Source organism: Pelophylax lessonae (assembly GCF_965119305.1).
Source record: "Pelophylax lessonae genome assembly, chromosome: 7".
In the NCBI taxonomy this organism is placed as follows: Eukaryota; Metazoa; Chordata; class Amphibia; order Anura; family Ranidae; genus Pelophylax; species Pelophylax lessonae.
Genome location: NC_138774.1, coordinates 162,595,462 through 162,620,172, shown reverse-complemented (window position 1 = coordinate 162,620,172; position 24,711 = coordinate 162,595,462). Strand labels below are relative to the sequence as shown.

Genomic DNA, 24,711 nt, shown 5'->3' with positions numbered 1-24,711 from the left:
GCAATTTTTTTTACCAAACATATGGTAAAAGAAAATTGGCCCAAAATGTTAAAAAATTTTGATTTTTACCTTTTTTGGGGGGGAATTTCATATAAAAAAATGGGAAAAATATTATTTTTGCAAAATTGACGCTGTTTTTTTGTTTATAGCGCAAAAAGTAAAAATCGCACAGGTGATCAAATACCACCAAAAGAAAGCTCTGTTTGTGGGGAAAAAAGGACGTCAAATTCGTTTAGGTACAGTGTCGCACGACCGCGCAATTGTCCGTTAAAATCCACCAGTGCCAAATCGCAAAATAGGCCCTGGTCAGGAAGGGGGTAAAATCTTCCGGGGCTTAAGTGGTTAATTCAGCTGTATATTTCTTGCTACTACCATACCCTTCCACCAAAAAGCAACCCAAAATAAATTATTTTATTCCTGTTGATCGCAGCAATAACACATATGTACTGTATATGTTAATTGTTGTTGGTACCTGTTGTACAGCCCAAAAACAATAGTGCACATTTTGCTTTTTTTTATCCTACCCAACACACTGGCACTGATATTAATTAAAAAAAAAAATAAAAAATAAAAGTCCTGCCCCATAAATGAACTGACCCTGACCTTAACCCAAACTCTAACTCTGGCACTGACCTAGATCAAACTTTGCTCTAGGTATGTTTTTATTTTTCATAATTATTATTATTTTATTTTTTTACACACAGTTTTTTTTAAATCTCTGCAAGGACAGAGAGAAATATGATGTATCTCTCTCCTCCATTCAGAAAGAGAAAACATGGTTGGATGTCAATCTGGATGAGTGGGCATTTGTAGGCAGACTGCATTTGCATTAAGACCGTCCTAGGTAACACCCGCACGACCCTCCATGATTGAAATTATACAAACATACATCAAGCCAATGAACTATGGAGGAGGTGGCCCAGGGACGGGTTGGCTGAAGAGGAAAGGGTGAGATGATACTGGACATCCACCAGCCAGGAATTGAGGTGGGCTCATTTGCTGCAACTTCCTAATGAAGTTTACAAAGTGCAGTAAAATTAAATATTTTTTAAATGTATTCTGAAAATAAATAAAACGAAATCACAAAGACTTTTGCAATTTTATTAGATGAACTCCTATAGGTATGTTTTAATTTTTTTGTTCAGAAAGAGCAAAAATTTATAGTTAAACACTGTTACATAATAAAATGCAATCAAAACTTTTGAAACCAATAAATATATAACCAACCACAGACCAGCATGTATTTAGGACTGCAGAATGTATTACTGTTTTACAGCAGGTACACTGTGTGCAGAGCAGCAGCTGACCCCATTTTATTTCACTATACCAAAGCGTCTTCTTTTTTTTATCATCCTAGATTGAACACAAGAACCTGGACAATACTGTCCATATAACCCCAATTTACTGGAAAACTTGTTGACCTCTTTTTCTTGTGTTCTAACTTTTTCCATCTTGCTCTGCCCATCCCATGAATTTTTAAATTCTATTACAGCACTGTATGTCCATTAAGTGAGCTGCGCTGAACTAACTGAAGTCAAACTAGAAAGCATTCTATTATTGTTTCAAATCAAAAGGAGCAAGGTTATACGAGACAAACCAGAACACACTGTTCTAACTTCTGGCTTGTTGTTCCACATTTGCTAATTCAACTATGCACTTCTAAGCATTTAAAGCAATTCTAAAGGTTTGTTTTTTTATTTTAAATTTATAACAAATATATCATACTTACAGTACCTGCTCTGTGCAATGGTTTAGCACAGAACAGCCCTGATCCTTTTCTTCAAGGGTCTCCCGCTGGCCCTCCTGGCTCATCCCCCTTGACCAATGCCCCCCATAGCAAGCTGATTGCTATGGTGGCAGTGCTGCATGCTCACTACTGAGCACCGCTCTATGCATCCATAAGTCACATAGAGCCGTGCCTCAGCCCCTCCCCTGCTCTCTCCTCATTGGCTCATTGAATGTGATCGCCAGAAATGGGGACCAATAGCTCCCACTGCTTTCTCATTCAAAAAGGAGAGAGAGATCTGGGAAAGCCGAGGCTCCTGTGCACATTGTTGGATCGGGAAGGGATTCTGGTGAGTATAAGGGAGGGGCTGTGGGGGGAGCAGCACACAGAAGGTTTTTTATTATCATGCATAGAAGGTAAAAAACTTTCAGCCTTTGCAACCACTTTAAAGGCCAAACTAACGTTCCAGCAAGCTTGGTTGTAAGGTAAGCTAATAAAGTTACCAAATCAGTGACCTACATTTTATTAGTTAACAGCGATTGACTTGGCATTTTTTGGAGGATCAGGGAGGTAGGGTAAATTTGCTAATGGTAGGAGCAGGCACTTTATGTTATCAAGCCTGCACATTACTTACAGTAAGTGGACATAGTACAGGTTGACTTTAAGGCTCCATGTACACGGGACGTTAGAAAAAACGTCCTGCAAAGCTATTTCTGACGCCGGGAAAAAGCAGCTGTTAAACGTGCTTTCAGTAGCTTTTTCCATTTGCGTTATTGCACGTTTGGCCACGTTGCTTTTAGCAGCGTTTTTCTGCCTCCATTCAAAATCAATGGTTCCCTATGGGAGCCTATTGATTTGAATGGAAGTCGCACCGCAAGTCGGATCCGACTTGCGGCGTGACCTGCACTGTGAGAATCTTGAGGGGGAACTCCACGCCAAAAATGGGAAAAAAACTGTGTGGGGGTCCCCCCCAGGCCCTTCGGGTCTGGTCCATACCAGAACCTTATCCGAGCATGCAGCCCAGCAGGCCAGGAAAGGGGAGGGGACGAGCGAGCGGCCCCACCCCCCCCTTGGACCACACCAGTCCACATGCCCTCAACATGGGGGGGGGTGTTGGTGCTTTGGGGCAGGGGGAGCTCTGCACCCTCCACCTCAAAGCACCTTGCCCCCATGTTGATGAGGACAAGGGCCTCATCCCCACAACCCTGGCTGGTGGTTGTGGGGGTCTGCGGGCAGGGGGCTCATCGGAATCTGGAAGCCCCCTTTAACAAGGGGGCCCCCCAGATCCCGGACCCCCTCCCTATGTGAAAGGGTATGGGGTACACTGTACCCCTACTCATTCACCGCATAAAAGGCAGTGTATGGAAATAACGACAGGAGACGTTTTGGAAAGTTTATTAAAAATCTTCATCCGGCTCTTCTTGTGTTCTCCTCTCCGGGGTCTTCTGCTCTTTTGCTGTCCGCTCTTCTTTTCTTCTCCTCTTCTTGCTGAAATGCACTAGCCCTGACTATCCCGGGGGTATTTTTATCGAAAAAAAAAACATTTGAGGCCGGAACTCCGCTTTAAGCACATCGCTTTTTTTTAAGCACATTTTTTTTTTAAGTGATCGCATAACAGAGGTTATGCGATCACTTAAAAAAAAAAAAAGGTATTTATAAAATGTTTAATATATATGCACAAATGTTTTGACTTTCCTTTCTATATTAAACCAAATGGGTTGTTTTACAAGGCCAGGATTCAAATACACTTTAATGTTAATTGATAACTAGGTAGCTATAGACTGATGGCCTGTCTGCCAGAGTAAGTTGTCTGTGTCCTCTCTTACTGTTGCTGTCCCTGCTCAGAATAGTCTACCATGTACCTACACATATCTCTTTGGGTCCTTGAACCTGGATCCAAACTGCTAGCAGTATGGGGTGAATGTCTACTAGTCACCCATTCTTAGTGTACTGACACAAAGGTTTTTTTTAGTCTTTCCATCCCTAGTCTTGATATGCCTTGTGGGCTATTACATTTGATCTTTACAAGAAAATTGGGAGCAGGAAGTAAAAATCTGACCCCGTAGTCCCATAATTTGCAAAATAAAAAAGCGTTGCATGTGTTGTCGCCTAAAAGATTAGCTGATGTACTGCATCTGAGTAAATGTTGCTTTTTTGAAAGTTTTGGATCTCAAATGCAGTAGTAAATATCATAAAATATAAACCTTAATGGGGTGGTTAGAGATCAGCTTTCAATTTTCATGATTGAACATTGAAGGTGAATTAACGTCACTTTAATTGAGTATGCAATCCTTCCTTTTTTGTTAATTAGTTCCTTTGCAAAATGTAATAAATGTGGTGCGGAACCAGGTGATTTGGTACATCTACTATGGAGATGCCCAACACTAGTGAGATATTGAGACAATGTGCTTTCTAAAATGAATGAGGTATGCCCGCTTACCTGTATTGTCAGTTATGCAGAGACCTCTTTTTGTAGCACGTAGAGTTCTAATACTATGATGGATATTTAATAAAGCCCCAACAATATGTGGTTCAAGTTTTTTCTTTTTGTCGTCAGATAGTGGGTTTATGTGATGTGGAAAATTATTGAGTGGCAATTTGCTATGTATATTGTGCATATCTTTCTGCCTTTGTGTGGCTGTGAAGTTAATAGGTTGTTTTAATTGAATTGGTTTGTATATGGAAGGATTTCATTTTCCTTATTTTGTGGAAAAAAAAAATATGATAAAAAAAAGTAAAGTTGTTCTAAAGCTAAATCATTTTTTACCCTAATGCATTCCCTGCAATAAAAAGGTAAGAAAATGTTTGCAACCCCAGCCCAAAACACCTGTGTCCTGTATTGATCCAGCCCTGTGCCTGTCTGCAGCTCTTTTCCCCTCTCTTTCTCTTCTCATAGAAGGAACGGGCAGCAGCAGGAGCCATTGGCTGGCTGTGAGTAAAATCCTGTCAGCAAAGAGCAGGTTGCGGGGTGGGGACGAGCCACACTGTGTCTGTCTATGCATGCATACAGCCTGGCTTGTGAGTGAGTCTGCATGTCTACCCCCATAGCAAGCACCTTTCTATGGTGGCGGACACAGAAAAGGTGGAGCCAAGATCGCTGCCGTGGGACTACAGAATAGGATGTTATGGGCTGCTCTGTGCAATACCATTACACAGAGCAGGAGAGCATAACCTGTTTATTATTTTAATAGTAGAAAATTGCCTTTAGAAATTCTTTAATTCTATTGAGGTCAATTCAATAAGAGATAAATACTGTGTGAAGTTAAAATAATTAATGCGGTATTTATCTCAAAAGAAGTAAGTAAAATACATGTTATTTTACAAAAATGTGCTAAATATTTATGTTTTGTGATATTTAGCACTAAAAAATACCGTTATTTTTTATGTTTTTTTTTTTACTTTTTTTTACAAGCTAACACTGCCCCAGAAGAAGAAAGTTCTGTAAATGAATGCACACAGAAATATTGTGAAACTGAGAAAACATTCTAGCATGCTTTCATTCACAGAACAATCTCCCCCTGATGAAATGTTACAATTCATTTTTATTTCTGAACTGTTCACTCTGATACATTGTATGTTTTTAATTTACTGGCCAGTGCACGGTTCCCTTCACTGTTAGTGCCCTTTCACATGGGCAGACTGATTGGGTCCACCTGTCAGTTTTTCAGACAGACCTGATCGGACCATCCAGTCTCCTTCATAGAGCGTCAGGTGTCAACAAACATGTGTCCATTGACCCCCACCAAAATCACATCTGATCCTGTCTGTCTGGAGGATCGGATGACAGTTGGGTGCAAATAGACAGGAGGTCAGTTTACATCCAGCCGACCATAGATGAGAGCAGGCTGTGTCTGTGTCCACCCTACATAAGCAAGGCTGACATGGACCAGCTATCCACCTCCTCAGCGGGTATCAGTGGACAAATTCCCTGCTGAGCAGGCAGATTCCAGCAGAGCCCACCCTGTGTGTAAGGGGCCCTATTTTGTGCATTACCAAAATACCAGCTGCCTACACCAAGTGTTTTCTAGTGATTTATTTTTTTTTTTTTTTTTAGTATTTACCTCACATTTCTAACAAATGTATGGTATTTACCACACATTCAATATTTTACTTTAATTAATTTACTCTTTTATTATTTCATGAGATATTTCAGAAAAAAATGAGTCATGTGACCTCCCTATCGCATGTGAAATCCTTTCATAAATTGACCCCCATTGCGTGGTCAAAATAAAGACTGAAAGCAATAAACATTCTTTTATAAGAGTCGATTCACACTAGCGCGACTTGTCAGGCGATTTGTCAGCCTGACAAGTTGCGCTCCCTCGCGGTCCGTTGACCGCTACAGGACCCGTTCTAATAGGAGTGACACAAGTCGCTCCGACTTAGAAAATGGGTCCTGTACTACTTCGGGGCGACCTCGGAGCGACTTGCATAGACTTCCATTATGTGAAGTCCATGCAAGTCGCTCCGAAGTCGTGGTGCATGGTAATGCACAAGTCGCCCCCGAAGTAGTAAGGAGTCGTGTCGCCTCAGTGTGAACCGGCTCTTATTCACCATAATCATCTGATCAATCCGATGCTCTTACACACTGTATTCTAAAATTCAGGCTGGCTACTGATAATCTAGCAGTCCTAGGACTAAAACTAATGCAAACTACTCTTGCTAAATATAGGGACTAATAAAGCCACTTTTTCCAGTTATATAAATCTAAATTGTAAGCTCCAATGAGCAGGGTCCTCTGATTCCTCCTGTATTGAATTGTATTGTAATTGTACAATCAGCCCTCATGTTGTAAAGTGCTGCGCAAACTGTTAGCGTTATATTAATCCTGTATAATATTAATTATAATAATAATAATAATAATAATAAATACTATTTATCAAAATAAAGGTAGTGGTTCACAACCATAAGAGAACGGAGCACAATATAATGCAAGAATAGGCATAGACAATTGCTGAGCTAGCTTCACTAAGTTAGCATCTGGCGTGGATGAAAAAGTAAGTAGATGTGCAGTATTTGTGGCTGGCTGATGCTCTATAGATTTATGTTATTGACTGTGGAGATGATAAAAGGAAAGCAGCAATAAGTATGTCAGAATAAGAGGATGTATATTAAACCTGCATGAAGTAAATCTTAAGGGTCAAACTCAAGGATTACACCGTTCTACAAGCTTTCTAGTGATTCATCTGCATGAGCTACACAGTTATTTTCCAGTAGGGAGGAGATACATAGCAAACCAGGTTTGGTCTACAAAACATAAAATGCATACTGGAGTTTGTACAGGAAATCACTATTTACTATACTTTATAGCTATATGCTGGATCCTGATGGAAGATATAAATATAAAGGCTGCATTTTGCTGTACATGCAAAATGTATCAATGTGAAAAAATAGATTTACTGAAATTTGCCAAGGTCCCATTTTTCACAAGAAAAAGTGATAAATATGAAATTGTGTAGCTGAAATGATTGCTTTTATGATACACAGTATGTACAAATAGAGTATTCATTTTCATTCACAGCCTACGCACAGACCTAAACCTAATAAGTAAACACAAACTAGTACATTAAAAAAATATGATTTTTCTTAAAGGGGAACACAAATGTTTTGATTTTGGGGTGTTAGGAGAAAAACATTAATCGCTCAGTCTGGGTTAAATTATGCTGACCTTGGTATCCCAGATTCAGAGTTCTGAGCTGAGACTTTGAGATTCAGTCCAAGTAACCCTGTATTGCGTGTATGTTAAAACATTTTCCTGTTTATGTGAATTTGGAAAACTGGCACGCTATACAAGAAGAGCAGAAAGTAAAGGGAAGTGTTGAGCCATTCTAAAGGCAAAGCTCTGACACTTCCAAGTAAGTTTAAAGCTTGCCTGCTCTGCCCTGTCTACCACACAATACTATGGAACAATTATTAATATAGCCCTATTTCGCTGGCCAATAGGAATATTCGAGGAGTTGGAGGCAGCAGTTAAAGTGCAACTTCAGGCAGAACAGTTTTTTTGATATGTGGTCTGTACAACAAAGTTACTTGTAATTATGTATATCCAAGTCTGAATTGTTGCTGTGTAATTTAAAAAGCAAGTACTGTGGTTCTGTGGATATGAAAGCTGTGGCTCCTATACAGTGAAGTGATCCTGTCATTCACCGTTCCTTTTCTCTTTCCTTGTCCATTCACAGAACGCCTTGAATTATGTTCATAGAATACAAGGTGCTCTGTGATTTGGCAAAGGGAGAGGAGGGGTGGGTAAACAACAGGATCTCCCTTTGTCCATTCACATAATGCCTTGTATTCTGTAAACAGAATACCAGATATTCTGTGATGGTACAGAGGATTGGATGACGGAGTGGTCATCTATGATTGACACTCCTGGATTGGTTTTTCTCATATGCAGAAAAGACTGGGGGCTGTAACGACACCCCCTGTAGTGTTGAGGACTCAACGCAGGACTGGGCTGTGGCAGAGGTAGGAGAGGCTCCTGCCTCGAGTGCTGTGCTAGGGGCTTAAGCCTCTTTTGCTTCTGCATTGTATGATCTTTTACATTGAACACTACTGAGATGGCAGATTATATTTGGATAATGCAGCTCTCCCAATCTAATCATCCGAGCTAGGCTGTAACTGATAGCCACCTGCTCTGTACTGTGGGAGTAACCACCACTCCCAATACACAGAACTCTGACAACACTCCCACACTGAATCTTGCACAGTTCGTGGGCTCCCCTTTGTTTTTCTAGAAACAAGACTTACATAGAAGTTTGATAATTGTGGTCCAGCCTTCTTCCATGTACCACTGCTAACAGTGGCTGAAGTTAGAAGCTGACTAGCCACCATGCACAGCTGCACCAGATTTTGCACTATCCACTTTTATTAAATAAACTCCACTGCCTCCCTGGCACACAGGATCTTAGAATGGCAATCATCTGTGGCTTTTTTACCAGTGTTCCAGTGTACATGAAAATGTGCAAGTTCTACCTGTCTTAGTTGGGGGTGCAGAGAGTGACATGCATTTTGGCATGTCTGCCTTGGATGCCAGTGGACCTTGTCGCAGTCTCTGACTGCTAGGCCACTGATAAGCACCCTGGAATGTAGAGGGCATAATGTGGTTCAAAAGAGATATGGCTGCCATATTAAAATGCCTATTAGGTTTGTCTAAAGTTACAAAGGAAGGAAGAAGAGGATTATCAAATTACATTTTCATAGGCCATCTTTGCATAAAGTATCTGATTTAATAGTCATGTGAATGCAGCATCAGTCTGATGCTGTATCTGTCCCCCGCCAGCTATGAGACATTCAAAGACCATCGATCGCTCAGTCTGGGTCTTCAGTGAGGAAAAATCTGGTGACTGTCAGCTATGGGCCCTGTGCTCTTTCCCTCCTGTGTTCACTGGAGTGTTGGCTGTGGAGGGAGTGGGGGCAGCTGGCTCATGCTCACAGCAGCGTGCTGAGAGACTGAGCCAGCTACCACTTAGGCTTCTTGGTGGATCCCAACCTCAAAGTCCGGGACTTTCCAGAGCCTGAACCAACTGAGTGACGTCGGCCGACAGCTGGCTGAAAATGGGTCACAGGAGTGCAGAATTAAGTACAATCCCGTGACCAACAGGAGAAGTAGAACCAAAAGAGCTGTGGCCCTACTTCTCCATTAAGGGAAAACTGTGCAGTTGGAATTGTGTTTTAAACATCATACATATTATCAAAATTACATGTAAAAGGATTCAAAATTTTCTCCAAAATATGAAACTAGACAGGTCTCAGAGCATCTCTAATACATATTCAAAAGATGACTATTATTTTTTTAAATACGCAAATGTACATAGTATTTTATTTCATTGCATTTTTGGTCCTGTTTCAGACTTGGCTCTATATGAAATATGATATTTATTATAATGAAATTACCTGCAATTCAGAAATGACCGATCCTCTCTGTGCACATGATCCAGAAAATTTTGTTAATGGCGAAGAAAGAACAATTGGATTTGGGTTGATAAAACTGCTCATGTCACATAATATGGACTCCATCTCTGACCTCTGCATTTCTACTTTGTCAACAACAACAAATTTGTTCCAGGGCAACCACAATGTCCTCTTCACAGTAACAAAAGGTGACCTCTCAAAAAGGAGCGTGATTGAGATACCACCAATGGTGACAAGGTCAAAGCTAAAAGTAAAAATATAGGAATACAGAAAACATTACTTAATGTAACACAGCATGGTCATAAATTTAAGCATATATACATTTATAAGTATTTAACTGGCTGTAGTTAATTATTTATATTCATGGTCTTGTTCTTGCTTTTTGACAATAGTGCAATCTGCAAGCAAAGGTTTTTTTTTTTTAAATCTGATCTAAAATCCTTTAATTTGCCAAGTTGCTGTACAGTTTTTTTGGGTTAGTGATAATTTAGAGCTTTCTAAAAGTTGGCTATAGCCTGCCATATCAAGCTTTTTCTTGCTCTAAAAGCTTAAAAAATATCTGAAAACTACTGCAAGTAATACATACAGTCAGATAATGTGTATGTTTGAGTAATGGCTGTTTTTAAATATACATGTTCTGTGAAAAGGGAAAATAATCAATAAATGAACAATGTTTACAACATTACAAAAGTACCTTCCATCTTGACGGCTGATGGTATATCCATAATCATTATGATGTGCAAAGCTGACATTGACGCCTACAAGAGGTGTCCCATCTACAGCAATCACCTGACCACGAACCACACAGGCACGACTAAAAAAAAAAAAAAAAAAAATATGTGGCATGCCACTCAAGAGGTCATATGATAAAGATGCATGCATGATTAAAATAAATTGCTACTATAACGATTAATACATCATTATTCTTATGTTCACATTGCTATATTTTCAAAGCCATAGAAGCTGCCTTTAATGTCCTATGTATGAACCTGCTTCAAGAGAACAACTAGACTTGTAGGAATAGTTTTTTAAATTATTGTTTTGGGTATGTTGTGTGAATGGGTAGACAAAACAAACATGTAGTGGGGGGTTCTCAAACTGGACTGCAAAGTGGAAATACACTTTGGAGATTTATGCCTCGTACACACGCATCGATTATTGGCCGGGAATTTTCGGCCAACGTCCGATCGGCTGATTTTCGGCTTGTTAGTATGATGCTTTCGACTTTTCGGCCGAATAAAATCTGGTGTGCAGGCTATAAAATGTTTGTTGGCCGTCAACATAATGGCCGATTTTCCATCAGTCAGTACAGATTTCGGCAGACAAAAATCTGATGAGCAAGACTGAGCATGCTCAGAGAAGAAAAAACACAAGGAAAGTAAACCAGCACATTACATCACTTCTGAAGTAGATTTTTGTTGGCCGAGAAAATTCGTGTGCAGTCTAGGCACATTCCAACCAACAAAACACAACTCTGGACAAAAGTCGGACGATCGGTCGGCCGATAATCGTTGCGTGTGTATGAGGCATTACTATAGCTGGTGCACACAGAATCTGCTGCAGCTGTGCATAGTAACCAATCAGCTTTTAGATGTTATTGTCAAAGCTTCATCAAACAGGCTGAAGTTAGAAGCTGATTGGTTACCTTGCACAGCTGCACCAGATTCTGTCTACACCACTTTTGGTAAATCCCCCCAAGTCCGCCATTCTCAATCCAGCAGTACAAGGGTTCATGCACTAGGGCAAAAAAAATGCGTTCAGATCCATACAGCATAGTTTTTTCTTTTTTTTTTTTATGTATCTGAGCACAGCAGTATTGTATATTATGGACCTATGCACACAGCTGTGTTGTACACGGTAATATTGCACTGCTTTCAGCTGTAAAAAAATGAAACTAAACATTTTGGCTTCTACGGTCAGTATTTCTGTGTTCATTAAACATATACACATTCAAATGCATATATATGCATACATGCTGGGATTGAAAACGGAGCTAGAGGAATGGAAGAAAAATTTCACAGATGCGAGCATTTTATGAATGTTTATGCTTCTAAAGATATGTAAATGTAAGCACTTTATGGACCAATACATATGTTTTTATGCAGGATCTTTCTGCCAGCTTTCTGCAAGGCATGATCTTACGTAGATGTTATTATGCCCATGTGCATAAACCTCAATAAAGCTGATCTAAGCCGTGCATTTGTATAGATTACTAAAAACTACCAACTGGCAACTAAAACAAGATGATGGGGTAATTAAAACATGTTTATTCTATTCTATTAGATATATGAGAAATGCAAATTGGTTAACCTGTTAGTTTTGTGACTTTTTTTCTCAGTGACAGTATTTATCACATAATATACTTTCTTTACCTAGGTCCCAAAAAGCTTGCTGTTTTATCAAGTTATAGTCAAGAGTTGTTCTTACTTTCGAATAGAGATGGGCCGAACACCCCATGGTTCGGTTCATACCAGAACTCCCGAACATGGAAAATGTTCAGACCCAAACCGCAAACCCCATTAGTCTATGGGACCCAAACTTGAAAAATCAAAAGTCCCTATTTTGAAGGCTTATATACAAGTTATTGGACATAAAAAAGGATAAGGGGGCCTGGGTACTGCCCTGGGGGACATGTATCAATGCAAATTTTGTTTTTAAAAAAAAAAAAATTTTAAAGGACCAGTGATTTTAATGATGCCTAAAGTGAAACAATAAAAATGAAAAAAAAAAAAAAAAAACATTTAAATATTGTCCCTGGGGGGTCCCCTTAGTCTGCCTGTAAAGTGGCACATCTGTACCGTGTATAGAACCTGCTGCAGCAAAACTGACATATATAAAGAAAAAACAAAAATTACATTTAAATTGATTTTCCTGGCTGCAAGCCATTGCCAGCAAGGGGCCTGGTATGGATGGGGGGGGGGTTTCTTTAAACATTTTTATATTGTCGCTAATGGCTAAAATAAAATGGCATTGGGTGCCCCCCAAAATCCATACCAGACTCTTATCTGAGCATGCAGCCTAACAGGCCAGGAAAAGGCCGTGGAAGCTCCCTGAGAGCTGATGACTCACTTGTTATGAAGAATGAGGCGGCCGGATTCCCAACCTGCTCCTTAACATCCGACAGCTATTCACTGTGAGCTTGGCATCCTGCCAAACGCCCCAAAAATTTGGGTGTTTGCTGAACACATGAACAGCTGATGTTTAGCCCTAACTTATGCTCGACCCGAACTGCTTACTCCAATACTTGTGAACTGTATAGCAATCTGATGGTCTGGTTGTCATCTATTTATTATAAGAAAATATACTGCATTTTTTAATATTTGTTTCCTTCAATGCATTATTCTTTTAGGTAAAGCAATATTTAAAAAAAAACAAAAAACATTTATTGTATTGCAGCTTACCAGTTCTTAGAAGTGGTGGCTGCATTCAATATTTTAGACTTTTTCCCTTTATTTTCACCTGGTAAACCGGCCAGTAAGTCTGTTATTTTGAAACTTTGACTAAAAGACTGAACGATCCAACATAAGTAGCAGTTGGAGAGTTGGGACAAACAAGCTTTTTTTCATTTTCACCTTATCACCCTTACCCCCAAAAAATAAAAAAACTTGAGTCCACTTTTAATTTAGGGAAAGTTTTTAAAAATGAAAACTATTGCAGCCACATAATTTTAGGTTTGGTGAACTGCAATAAGCTGTGCTAAGCTTTGTTTTGGGGTTAACACAGCTTTAATTGTGCCTTTCTGCTCACCAACTAACAAGCCTCACATTTTTTCAAACATTTATTGAAGTATCACAAAAATTATGTATTATTTCCTACAAATGTTTTGTTAAACCTACATGAAAAAAATGTATGTAGCTAATTTAAATACAATACACATAATCCATACATAATATTATACTAATAAGACTAAAAATAATAATACAAATCACAGTGAATTTAAAAGTATATTTCAAAGCATTACAAATCGTAATTCTATACAGTAAAATGATTCAAGGTGTTAGAAGCTATAATACCATAAAATAGGAAGGAGAAGAAAAGAAAAGCAAAGAAAAAGAAAGAATAAAAGGGCCCAGATAAAATATTCCACTGTTAATATTATTGATCATAATATTAAAAAAACATAAAACCAACTTGTATAAAATGTTGTCTATTGCATTAAGTTTTCTTTATATTGTTATTAATTCATTATTAAAATTCACAGTATGATATTTTATCTGGGATCCTGTTTTCCTCTCCCATTTATTTTCTGGTATTATGGCTTCTAATACCTTGATTCTTTTTACTCCATGGAATTATGACATTTAAAGCTTTGAATTATACTTTTCAATTCACAGAAATGTGTCCTACTCGTATCTGTTATGTATAGATTATATTTCTTACATGTACAATGTAAAACCAAATACTAAGCATTGAATTTATAAAACATTTGTTGAACAAATGCCAAAAGCATTTGTCTGGGCTGCATGAACTTTCCCTATATTTTCTCTAATACTATGACTTCCTAAGATCATCAGCTCTATCTAAAGGCCTAAATGGGGTATATTTTCAGACTGCGGTATTTCAGAAAAATATAGTAAATTTTGGCACCAGCTGGAGCAGACAATCATAGGAAGACAGAGGGGTTGATTTACTAAACGCAAATAGAATGTGCACTTTACAAGTGCAGTTTCACTCATTTTCCCCTGAGCTTAGTAAATGATGGGGTATTATTTACAAAGTGAAGTTTTTCCATATTACATTTACTAAGGAAAATGTGTTTAATTTTACTTGCAAAGCGCAGTCTATTTGCCTTTAGTAAATCAACCCCTCAGTGTTAGAGAAAATAAAGGGGAAATGTGTGCAGCCTGGATAAATGCTTGTGACATTTGTCCAACAAAGGTTTTATAAACAGACCCCTTGATGTATGGGGGCAAGTTCTGGTATCCAAAATGCTTTGGCTCTTTGTTTAAAGCTATCAACTTAATTTTACATGGGACTGAATCTGTATCTGGACCATTCGTTTATGTGGTGCTTCAATCTCAAATCTATTTAGTAGGATTACAAACCAAGGAAACTGTTGTGTATAGAGACTGCCAACCCAGAATGTAGACAACCAGTGGTTCCAGTGCTATTCATTTAGTTTTCCAGTGCATTTTTTTTTTCCGTTAAATGCTCCATCCCTGATGGGTTCTTGCTCACAACAAGGACACTGACACATGGAGTGCTGGTTACGTCCTACATTTTTCTAATGGTCTCCTCTTTAACCCTTCTTCCACTTTGAGTTATTCTTTCTGCCATCTGCCCATTCACCCTGTTGTTCACCTGCCTGTCTCTGTACACCAGCCTCTCCACCCTCCCTTCCATCTGCCAACCTCCTCCTTCCCTCCAGCCATTCATCCTCCACCTCTCCTTCCTTTTTGCCGTCTATTCTCCCACTACTGTCTCTCCCCCCTTAAGACATCTACACTCCTTTTTTTATTTCTTCATTGCTTCTATTTTTTCTATAGGCAGTGAATCTATATGCTCCAAGTTCATTATTAGTCACCTGCCCTTTTACCCTACCGTCCCCTGTCTGTTCAAATGAAAACAGAAATACAAAAATAATTATTTATACTGAAAATGTTGTAATTATTCAGACCTGCAATATACACAGATGCCATCAGTGTATAGCATACCTTTCTATATTGCTTCTCAAACAGAGAGTGAATATACTTGGTAAACAGTTATGGAATTGCAGTGGCAATGGGTAATATACAGTTACAAAATTAGCAATTAGAAACAAGCAGGTGATGATGATGTGATCAGAATAGATTTCCTTCTACATTCTACATATAGGCATGTCTGTTTTGTATTTAACGCATTTAAATATTCATTCCAGCAATTAAAACAACCACAACAAAAGTGCAGCACAAACACGGTGTAAGATTTTTTAAGATAAGCTTAAAATCTTTAAATAGATGTCCTACAGAAATAATTGCTTAATAATCTAACAAAAATCCACATTCCACCTTACACATCTAATCTGATTATATTTATAATTCTTCCCCAGAGCTATAATCCTATCCTGGAGAGATGATCTGGTTAGAAAAAGTAGTTATCCCTAGGGACTTTGGAGAATCAACTCAACAAAAAAATGACAGCACAGCTTTTCTTCTAAATTCATGAGCAGCAGGTTTAACCTGAGTGTTTTTAAAGCAATCTGTAAGCGTGTATGACCTAATATAGTTCACAGACACAAATTAACTGCATTGACCAGTATTTTCTGTATTATTTAAATATTATACTAAAGCTTTTCTCTACCAGGCAAAAGCACTGTTGGGGGTAAAATTCTGAATCTCTCACTCATATTCACTGCAAAAACCCTTCTGAATGGCACAGAGGGGATTCTGTAATCTTTTATTAAAACAATTCTATAACGTAAAAATCATATTCATATCTATCACTTAATTATGATAGGATTTCATTTAATCTGTAAAATAACTGAATTAACATGTAATTTAAAAGCTTACTGAAATAAAATTACACAATCCTTTATCAGCTACTGTCAAAAAAGCACTATAAATATATTAGTAGTGTGTCTGCTTTATCAGGGATTAAAAGCTAGTGTTCATGTTTCATGTCACTTTAAATAGTTCTATTAGACCAAGCTGGTCCAAATGAACTATTTGCTTTACTAAGTGCTGCAGTGTCTCTAAGCACTGTATGTACTGCATGTAAATTCAGCTACATACAGTACAGTACACAGTGCTGGGTTTCAAGCTGTGAGACTTCCCGTCTTACACCCGGAACAAAGCAGAGTCTGACTGAGCGGTGCTCAGCCATTCATAGGAAGCTGTGTATTCTGTGAATGAATACAAAGCTTACTCTGATTGGCTGAGAGTGTGACGTCATCAGCATTCCCCTCCCACTCAGTCCATCAGAGGAAGCTTTGTATTCATTCACAGAATACAAAATTGCCTATAAATGGTTGAGCGCCAATGATATTTTACTATTTCTTACAGAACCACACATAACTCTACCCAACCTCCAAAAAGAGCTTCACTTATTTAAGTTTATAGCAAACTTTAAAATAAACCACTGAAAATCAAAAGCCCTAAACATATCCCTCTCAGAATCTCAGACTTCGCAATGCAAACGCAATTTCCAGTTTTCATGGAAAAATTACACATTCATTTACCTGGGAATACAACTCCCAAAACATCTCCACAATTTATATACCAAAAACTCACATCCCAATTCTAAATAACATAATTCAAGACCTCAAATCTTGGAATAAATCACACGTTTCTTTGTTTGGTCGAGCAGCCATTCTTAAACTGAATGTTCTCCCCCGTATCCTCTATTTTCTCCAAACACTACCCATCCAATACCAAACAGCTTCTTCAACTCCCTTTCCGATATTTCATCTGGAATCACAAACACCCCAGAATTAGCCTTTCCCATCTTTCCAGACCCAAAACAAAATGTGGGATGGGTGTGCCAGACACCCAATGCTACTACAAAACCAGCCCCTTACAACGCTTTGTTGACTGGCATGCACATTATCGAGCAAAAGATTAGGTCAGTTTGGAAAACTTCTTTTCCTACATACCTGTACAATGCACCCCTTGGATCTGACGCAGCCTAATCCTGCCCAACTTAAAAGAACACCCCCTCATTGTACCAAAGCTTCCCTGCTTCCAAGAAACTTGCACTAAATACAAAATTTCATCAATTCCGGGACCATTTTTCCCTGTCATAAATAACCCAGATTTCCCACCAGGGCTGACCCAGCACTCTCTTAAGTTAAATCAACCTGACATAGGTCTGAGGATTTCTCACCTACTCCAAAATTCCCTTCTCTCAACTCTCAAAAATAAACAAGCTAACCCCCATTTATCAACTTCAACATTACATTCAATCCACCCTTAAAACCCATGACCATCCCATCACACTAACTCTCTTTGAACAGATCTTCTTTGATCCAAAGCCACAACAACATCTCCTGTCTAAGATGCATTCCCTACTTTGAACTGATACCACAGCTCATGCTGGGAAAATCTGTGACGATTGGGCTCAATATGTACATATGGAATTATCAGAAGAACAGTGGGAGAAAATCTTTCGTAACATTCACAAGGGGTCAATCAATGTCTCCATACAAGAGAACAATTACAAAGTCCTATCACAATGGTATCGCACGCCCTCTCTCTTACACAAAATAGATAGACCTATACCAGATCAATGCTGGAGATGCCTTCAGCCAAATGGTAACCTCATCCACATTTGGTGGAATTGCCCCCCTATAAACACATTTTGGGAAAATATACATTCCCAAATAGAATCAATAACGAAATACCCCCTAGAATTCACCCCTGTCTAATTTCTTCTGCATCACCAACAACACCCTGTCCCTTCTTATCACAAATCCCTACCCATGATAATGATCAATGCTGCTAAAATGTGTATTCCCAGACTTTGGGGAACCCCAAGGATCCCCTTGATCTTGGATTGGTACAAACATATAGACAAAATAGCAGAAATGGAAGAAATTATTTCAATATCACGAGACTCCAAATTTACAAACACTTGGAAAAGCTGGTTACACTTTCATACCTCTAAAACATACATGAGAGAAATAAACTATAATCCTTCAACTCACAACAACTAATAGGACCCATTGCCTACTCTTTATCAATTAATTGAAATTCTTATATATCTCATATGTAGACATATTAATCTACACTTACCTGTCGCTGCCAAAAATAAGCCATCACATACTGAGTCCAAACTCATCAAATATTCAAATAACCCCAACATCCCCCCCCCTTTTTTTTGTTACCTCTCCTCCCTTTCCCACATCCCTCCTTCTTTCTTTCTTTCTTTCTTTCTTTCTTTCTTTCTTTCTTTCTTTCTTTCTTTCTTTCTTTCTTTCTTTCTTTCTTTCTTTCTTTCTTTCTTTCTTTCTTTCTTTCTCTCTTTTCCTGTTTCATGAGTTTTCATCTATGTTTATTTCATTGTTTATTGGAAACCTCATACATTGTACTGTTTGTAATATTCAATATTGCTTATTTCAATAAAACTTTTCTTGGGGAAAAAAAAACCTCTATTTCGAGATCCACATCTTACCTAGTAGCTAGACCTCATTGCTAGTTTCAGCCATCTTCAGGCAGAGATGACTACATAAATGCGAGTTGACTAATGCTTAGGGCTTCCTCTCTGGCTTTTTCTGCTGTGGGAGCCTGTTGCTGGGTGAATATTTGTTGGTCAGTATCTGACCTGAGTTTAGATGGTAGCTTGGACAAGCCGATGTTTAGTTTGTTTTATCCTATAGACTTTCTGTACATAAAAATAGGTGCACATAATAAGTAAATAAAAGTTCAGGACAAACCTACTTGAACTGTTTCTGTGTGTCCTTGTTTAATGCTAGTCCTCCTTACAATATATTGTATATTGTTGCTGTACGTCTGCTTTTTTTAACATTTACATTTAGTAAAATGTAATGTGTTTTTCTGTCCTGTGTATATAATATCGCTCATTGAGGGACAGCCTTACATCAGCAACGTTGACAGACACCAGGGAAAAGATCCATGCAGAACACGCCCTAACTTAAGGTTACCTCAAGGGACCCTCTAGTAAAAAGGATCAGTTACCATCAGGCCTGGGCATTTGGTTAATTGTGAAACAAAAGACATTGTTTGCCTACTGAAGGGTGGTTGTGATGCCTTTTACATAGGTAAAAACCAAACGTATGTTCTGGCAACGAATCAAGGAACATGTTGATGATATTTAGGATGGCATCACTGAAAGCCCGATTGCTAGGCAAGTCTGGGATTGCCATACCTGTAATATAGACATCATTCAATTTATGGTCAGTGACAGGATATACCCTAATCCTCGGGGGGGGGGGGGGGAATTTTAACAATTCCATCTTACCCACAGAATCACAGTGGATTTTTATGTTGAGGGCCAATCATCCTCCTGGCCTGAAGGGGTTGTCCGCTATGCCCCCTTTTTAGAGACCTAACGATAAATTAACAATTTCTGGAGCTGTTTATTTAACTTGTTTAGGATACCTTTTTTTTTCTTTCTTTTCGGGTGTGTTTATGCTAGGTCTCCTTTGGCTTTTATTACTTATATTTGGGCCAAGGGTGAATATGTCCTTTCACCTTTTTTTCTTTGTTATATAAAATTGATGTTTCTATTTTTTACTTGTACATCTATGAATATGTCCAAGGAGGGTTTATATGGAGTAGGGTTTAGAATGTTTGGGTGACTTTTGGTAATTACCTTGGTAGTCCTTCACCTCTAAAAATGCACCCCCGGGCATGGAACTCGTGTTTTGTTTTTGCCCTGATGTGGCATTAATGATTCAGTTGCATGTGCTTATCTGGGGTGGTTGGGGACGCCCCTTGCTCTAGGTTTGGGTCTGTGAGCCTTGGTGCTGCCCCTTGTGGTGGATGGCCTGTGGTCTGCTTGTGGCTGGATGTGCCCTTGGGGCTTGGTCTGCGGTGCAGTGTGCTTTTGTCCATGTTGGTGCACGTTCTTGGCATGGTGGGTGCTCTTCTTTTGCACAGCCTGTGGCTTACGGTCTGCCTGGGACTTGTTGTGTCCCCCGGTTCTAATTTGTGGTGTGATGTACTTCCAGTGGAACCCACTTTCCGCCTGATGGCCATCTTTGATGATACGACCCAACATCACTTCCTGCCTTGGGCTGAAGAAGACGGGACCACCGCCATGCCAGCAATGAGGACGCCAGAATGATGGCTCCTTGGCCAGCAATACCTCCCTCATCTCCCCCCTTCTGTTTATCCACAAGTTTGCCTATCCATTTGAGAGGGGATCCACACAGCCCCCTGTGGACCACCCCTATTTACTATTTAGAGGTGAGATCACATTAGGGGTATTTGCGGGTCCTCGGGAGACCCTAGACATATCTTGCTGCTGTATGCCTCAAGTATTTAATTGGGTAAGCACCACATGGACTAGTAAGTTTTGGGATGATCCTAGATGTGATTTTTTGCTTTGTTGATATAGCCCCGGTTGTGGGATTTCTGGGTTTTTTATTTGTATAATCTAGAGGGAATCCTTGTTACATACCTGTTTGATTATGTGAACCCCTGGGAGGTATCAGCCTTTTTTGCCAGCTTTCTTGTAGCCTTATGCAGGTTAGTTTGAGCTTGGATTTTGTACTTTTGGTATTTTTGTCTATTTATAAGTATTTGCTTAACAAATATGTGGGTCTCTTTATAGGTAAAAAGCAATGTTTCTTTGTTGTTCTGCCTGGTGTATAGAGCATTTGTACCATCTGGCATACATAAGTTTGCTATTCCATTCCTATGTCTGAGGCCAGCAGGAAAGTTTGTCATTAAAACTCTACCCTTAGCCTGAACACATCTGATACATCATTTTGAGGTATTTATTGCTGTTATTATCAATAGTAATGAATATACATTTTTATTTTAATTTATCCCCCCCGGTGTCATGGGATAGGGCTATGCATATATGTTTCTGCTATGTGAATATGTAATATGTTGTATATATTGTTTTTGCATGTTAGATATGTTGAGTCAGACATGGAGAAAGAAGCCCTGAAGAACAGGCTAATGCAGGCTAACTCCATGTGGTATACTTCTCATCACATCTGATTATCTTCAATACATACGTGTTTTTACATGTTTGGTGGCTTTGCATATGCCTCTTTTGATGTAATTCTGGAGTTTTATACATCTTTCTATGTACGAATAAATAATTTTGGTAACTTTCTATATATTTGCATTTTCGTGTATTAAATTGATATACCCAGGGTCCACCATTTAACACCCACATATACTCTCCTTATGTTCCCCTTTCCCTTTGATCATTTTTATATAATACAACCTTCACTTTTTTAAGAAGTATACTCAGTTACTCATAAAATTAATTACAAATTCACATGTTCAAAATGTGTGATTTTTATATTCAGAAGTGTGACTTGGCCCTTATTCCTTGTCTCTTTGTATAAGAAGCAGTGAAATGCTCTCAAAACTGAAGAACAACTGGCATTTAACAGTTCACATAGTTCAGCCAGTGAGTTGATCTATGTGTCATCTTAAATAAAGGTCAAGTATATCTGAGAGGCTTAAGACATTAGCTAGGTGGTCCAGCATTATTTTCTACTGCTGTGGCTCCTTGGACAGAAAATATATTACAGTAATTAACTTGTGGGTCAGTTGTGACAAGTCTTAGTTTCCTACCGCTTGTGTAATTGGATGAAGTATTAAAACCAAATGCACTGGAATGTGTTAGTTAAATTTTTGTTTTCAATAACTCCCACTCATTTACTTTCTCTTTCAAGGGGATTTATTTAATTTTAGCAATATATGTTACTAAATAAAGAAATAGAGAGTATAGAAATAATCACTAGTTTGTCTGAAAGCAATCTGAGACTGAACGAGAGTTTAAAGAATTGCCATATCTCTAGTAAGAATCCTGTTCAAAATACACAGCATTCAAATTCAGCCATGCTAGAATTATTTTTGTGTAATTAGGTTCCATTTTAGAAACTAACGGATAGTTTGGAGGCAATTAACTGGGTTACCATCCATATGATTAACAATGTTCACTGATGTAGCCTGTGACATGATGGCTATAGTCAAAGAAAGGTAAAGCAATGTGTATTCAACTGTCCAGCAACCCCAAAGCACTCTTGAGACCCCACTCTCAATTTCAAAAATGTGAACTATTTATATCTGGAAGAAGAAAAGATCATTTTTTTCTGAAGTATGACTTGAAGAGAAGGATAAAACTTTTTTTACCTTACATAAAATATAAATTGCACGAAGGTATCCCATAATATAAGGTCCAATGAGCAATATATATATATATATATATATATATACTGTGTATATATACGGGGCGATGTTAAAGACATTTGCGTGGGTTTGTGCACAGATGTCTATTGAAATTACCCCCGAAGTTGCCAAAAGTAGTGCAGGAACTACTTTTGGAAATCAGTGCGGCGCCACAAAGTCAGCATCACACTGATTGGGACAGTGCATTTGCAGGCAATAGGCTGTGAATTAGGATGCAATTTGACATGTCAAATTGCATGTCAAATTGTGGCGATGTGAACGGGGTCTAAAAGTCAGCTGCTCACGCTGGTATATACTATAGCTTTGCATCTACACTTCAAATCAAGGCAGTAGATGATGGATAGGTTCCACTTAAGTACAACAGCATTGAATTTGAATATCACAATTTTGTAAACATCTCAAATGGAATGATATTTGATTCAGTATGTAAGATTGTATTCCACCACAACCCTCTCTTGATGCAATATTTGGGTATTTATATAACCAAGTGTTAGCCAGGATATAGGTGAAAGATATCCAGACACTATAAACTCTCTTGGGTAGAAGAAATGGTGTGATATAAAGGTTACTTTGAATGCCAGAATGTCCAAACTTGCCCATCACACTGTTCTCACCGATTGGAATAATACAGTACAGTTATACAGTACTTTAAGCTCTCAGCCTAAACATATACTAACCATACTGCAAAATGTTAAAAGCTAGAATTACCCATTATATTGTACAACTGTCAAAAAACCTTATAGTGAATCTGTCACATTGCCCATTACGAGAGAAGTGACAGGTTACTTTCATAGGCTACCTCTCCACACACTGATACTTCATCAAGGAATGAATGGATATCACAGAGGTCCAAAAAGAAAAAGAGTATTAGGATTGGGTGGGTTTCTGGGGAAGGGTCAGTAAAGAAGCATAGCTGCATTAAAGTATAGTTCTCTTTTCTGCTCTGGGCTTGGACAGGTGCTAACCATTCTGAGAAGTGTTAAAAGCTGGAAAAGCCCTTCCATGGCACAAATGTCATATAACAACTCCAATCATAATCACCCATTCTCACATGAGTCATTTTATTATTCCAGAAAGAAGAAATACATTTGTGTAGCAAAACAGCACCTAGAGTGGGAGTTCTGGGAGATAATTATTCTGCCATTATCTGTCAGATATGAAAAGATAACACCTCTATACACCAGTAAATGTCTCAAAGCTGAATTTAACAACTGTCTTAATGCCTAGTGCAGTGGAGCTGAAACTTTTTCATACATGTGTTAGACTGTAACATTTTCTCACGTATATTAAATTAGTTTTTTCATCGATTCCAAGACCTTTTAACCTGCAAAAACCAGTGGGATAAAAAAATAATAACTTTAATAGATTTTCAGAGCACTAGACTACCCAATCTTGAAGAAATGACTGCATTTATGCTCAAAATTATTCTAACTAATGTTTTGCTTTTCCATGAAAGATGGTGAATACGAAAATGTGTGTTAACCTTTGCTTCCCAGGAACATACTGTGAACAGGTAGTAATAATCCATTCATTATTCTATGCCCTGGCTCATTTATTTTGTCCCCTGTTTCCAACCGACTTTTCGTCGCGCTCTTTAATATTCTGCATATAATGCAATGCCCAGGTTTCTGTGATAAATCCATCAGAGCCATCATTATTCGTTGCGTTATCTCACAGCTCCATGATGCATTTATTTTATTTGCCATCATTCATACCTTATGAACACAGACTTGCCTTGGATCTCGTATTTTACATTCCACGCTGAATTACAGCAGTCATAAGAAGTGTGAAATTTCCTATTCGATGCGCATCTGCATTAAAGTGCCCTGCCAACCCTTTGCTGTACATGTATTTATCTGCACTGCATAAGCTGTAGATTTCTCTTCTGTTGATTTTCCTTAGTCCTGAACTAATTTCTCAAACGGAATACTGTAACCTTTTTCTGTGTGTAATATGTTAAAGCAGGGCTTGACAAATTTGCTTGGAATCTAGGAGCCAGTTAAAAAAGTTAGAAGCCAGTTTTTTTCCACGCATGCCAAATGACCGGCTTCTGTCAGACCGCCTGCCATACACACAGGCCGAATGGAGGCCAGTTTTTATTGAACTGGCTGGTGTTGCCTAGCATTCGGCCCGTGTGTACTTGGCTAGATGGTGTGATGGGCAGTAGCTCACTAGGGAAGGACAGTGCAGCAAGGTGGGGGCTATAGGAGATCCAGTGATCCAATAACTCATGCCACCTTAGGCCTCTTTCATACGGGCACC

At 38.7% G+C, this 24,711-nt stretch overlaps 1 protein-coding gene across 4 annotated transcripts in view; it reads right to left on the bottom strand.

Moving 5' to 3' along the window:
* TENM1 (teneurin transmembrane protein 1) overlaps nt 1-24,711 on the bottom strand; it is a 1,047,296-nt gene that overhangs the window by 306,889 nt on the left and 715,696 nt on the right. For all 4 annotated transcript variants that reach the window (XM_082262885.1, XM_082262886.1, XM_082262887.1 and 1 more), the window contains 2 exons: nt 10,332-10,451; nt 9,620-9,881 (listed from right to left, as the gene is read on the bottom strand). In XM_082262885.1, the coding sequence (XP_082119011.1) occupies nt 9,620-9,881; nt 10,332-10,451 (382 nt within the window). The remainder of the gene's footprint in view (nt 1-9,619; nt 9,882-10,331; nt 10,452-24,711) is intronic.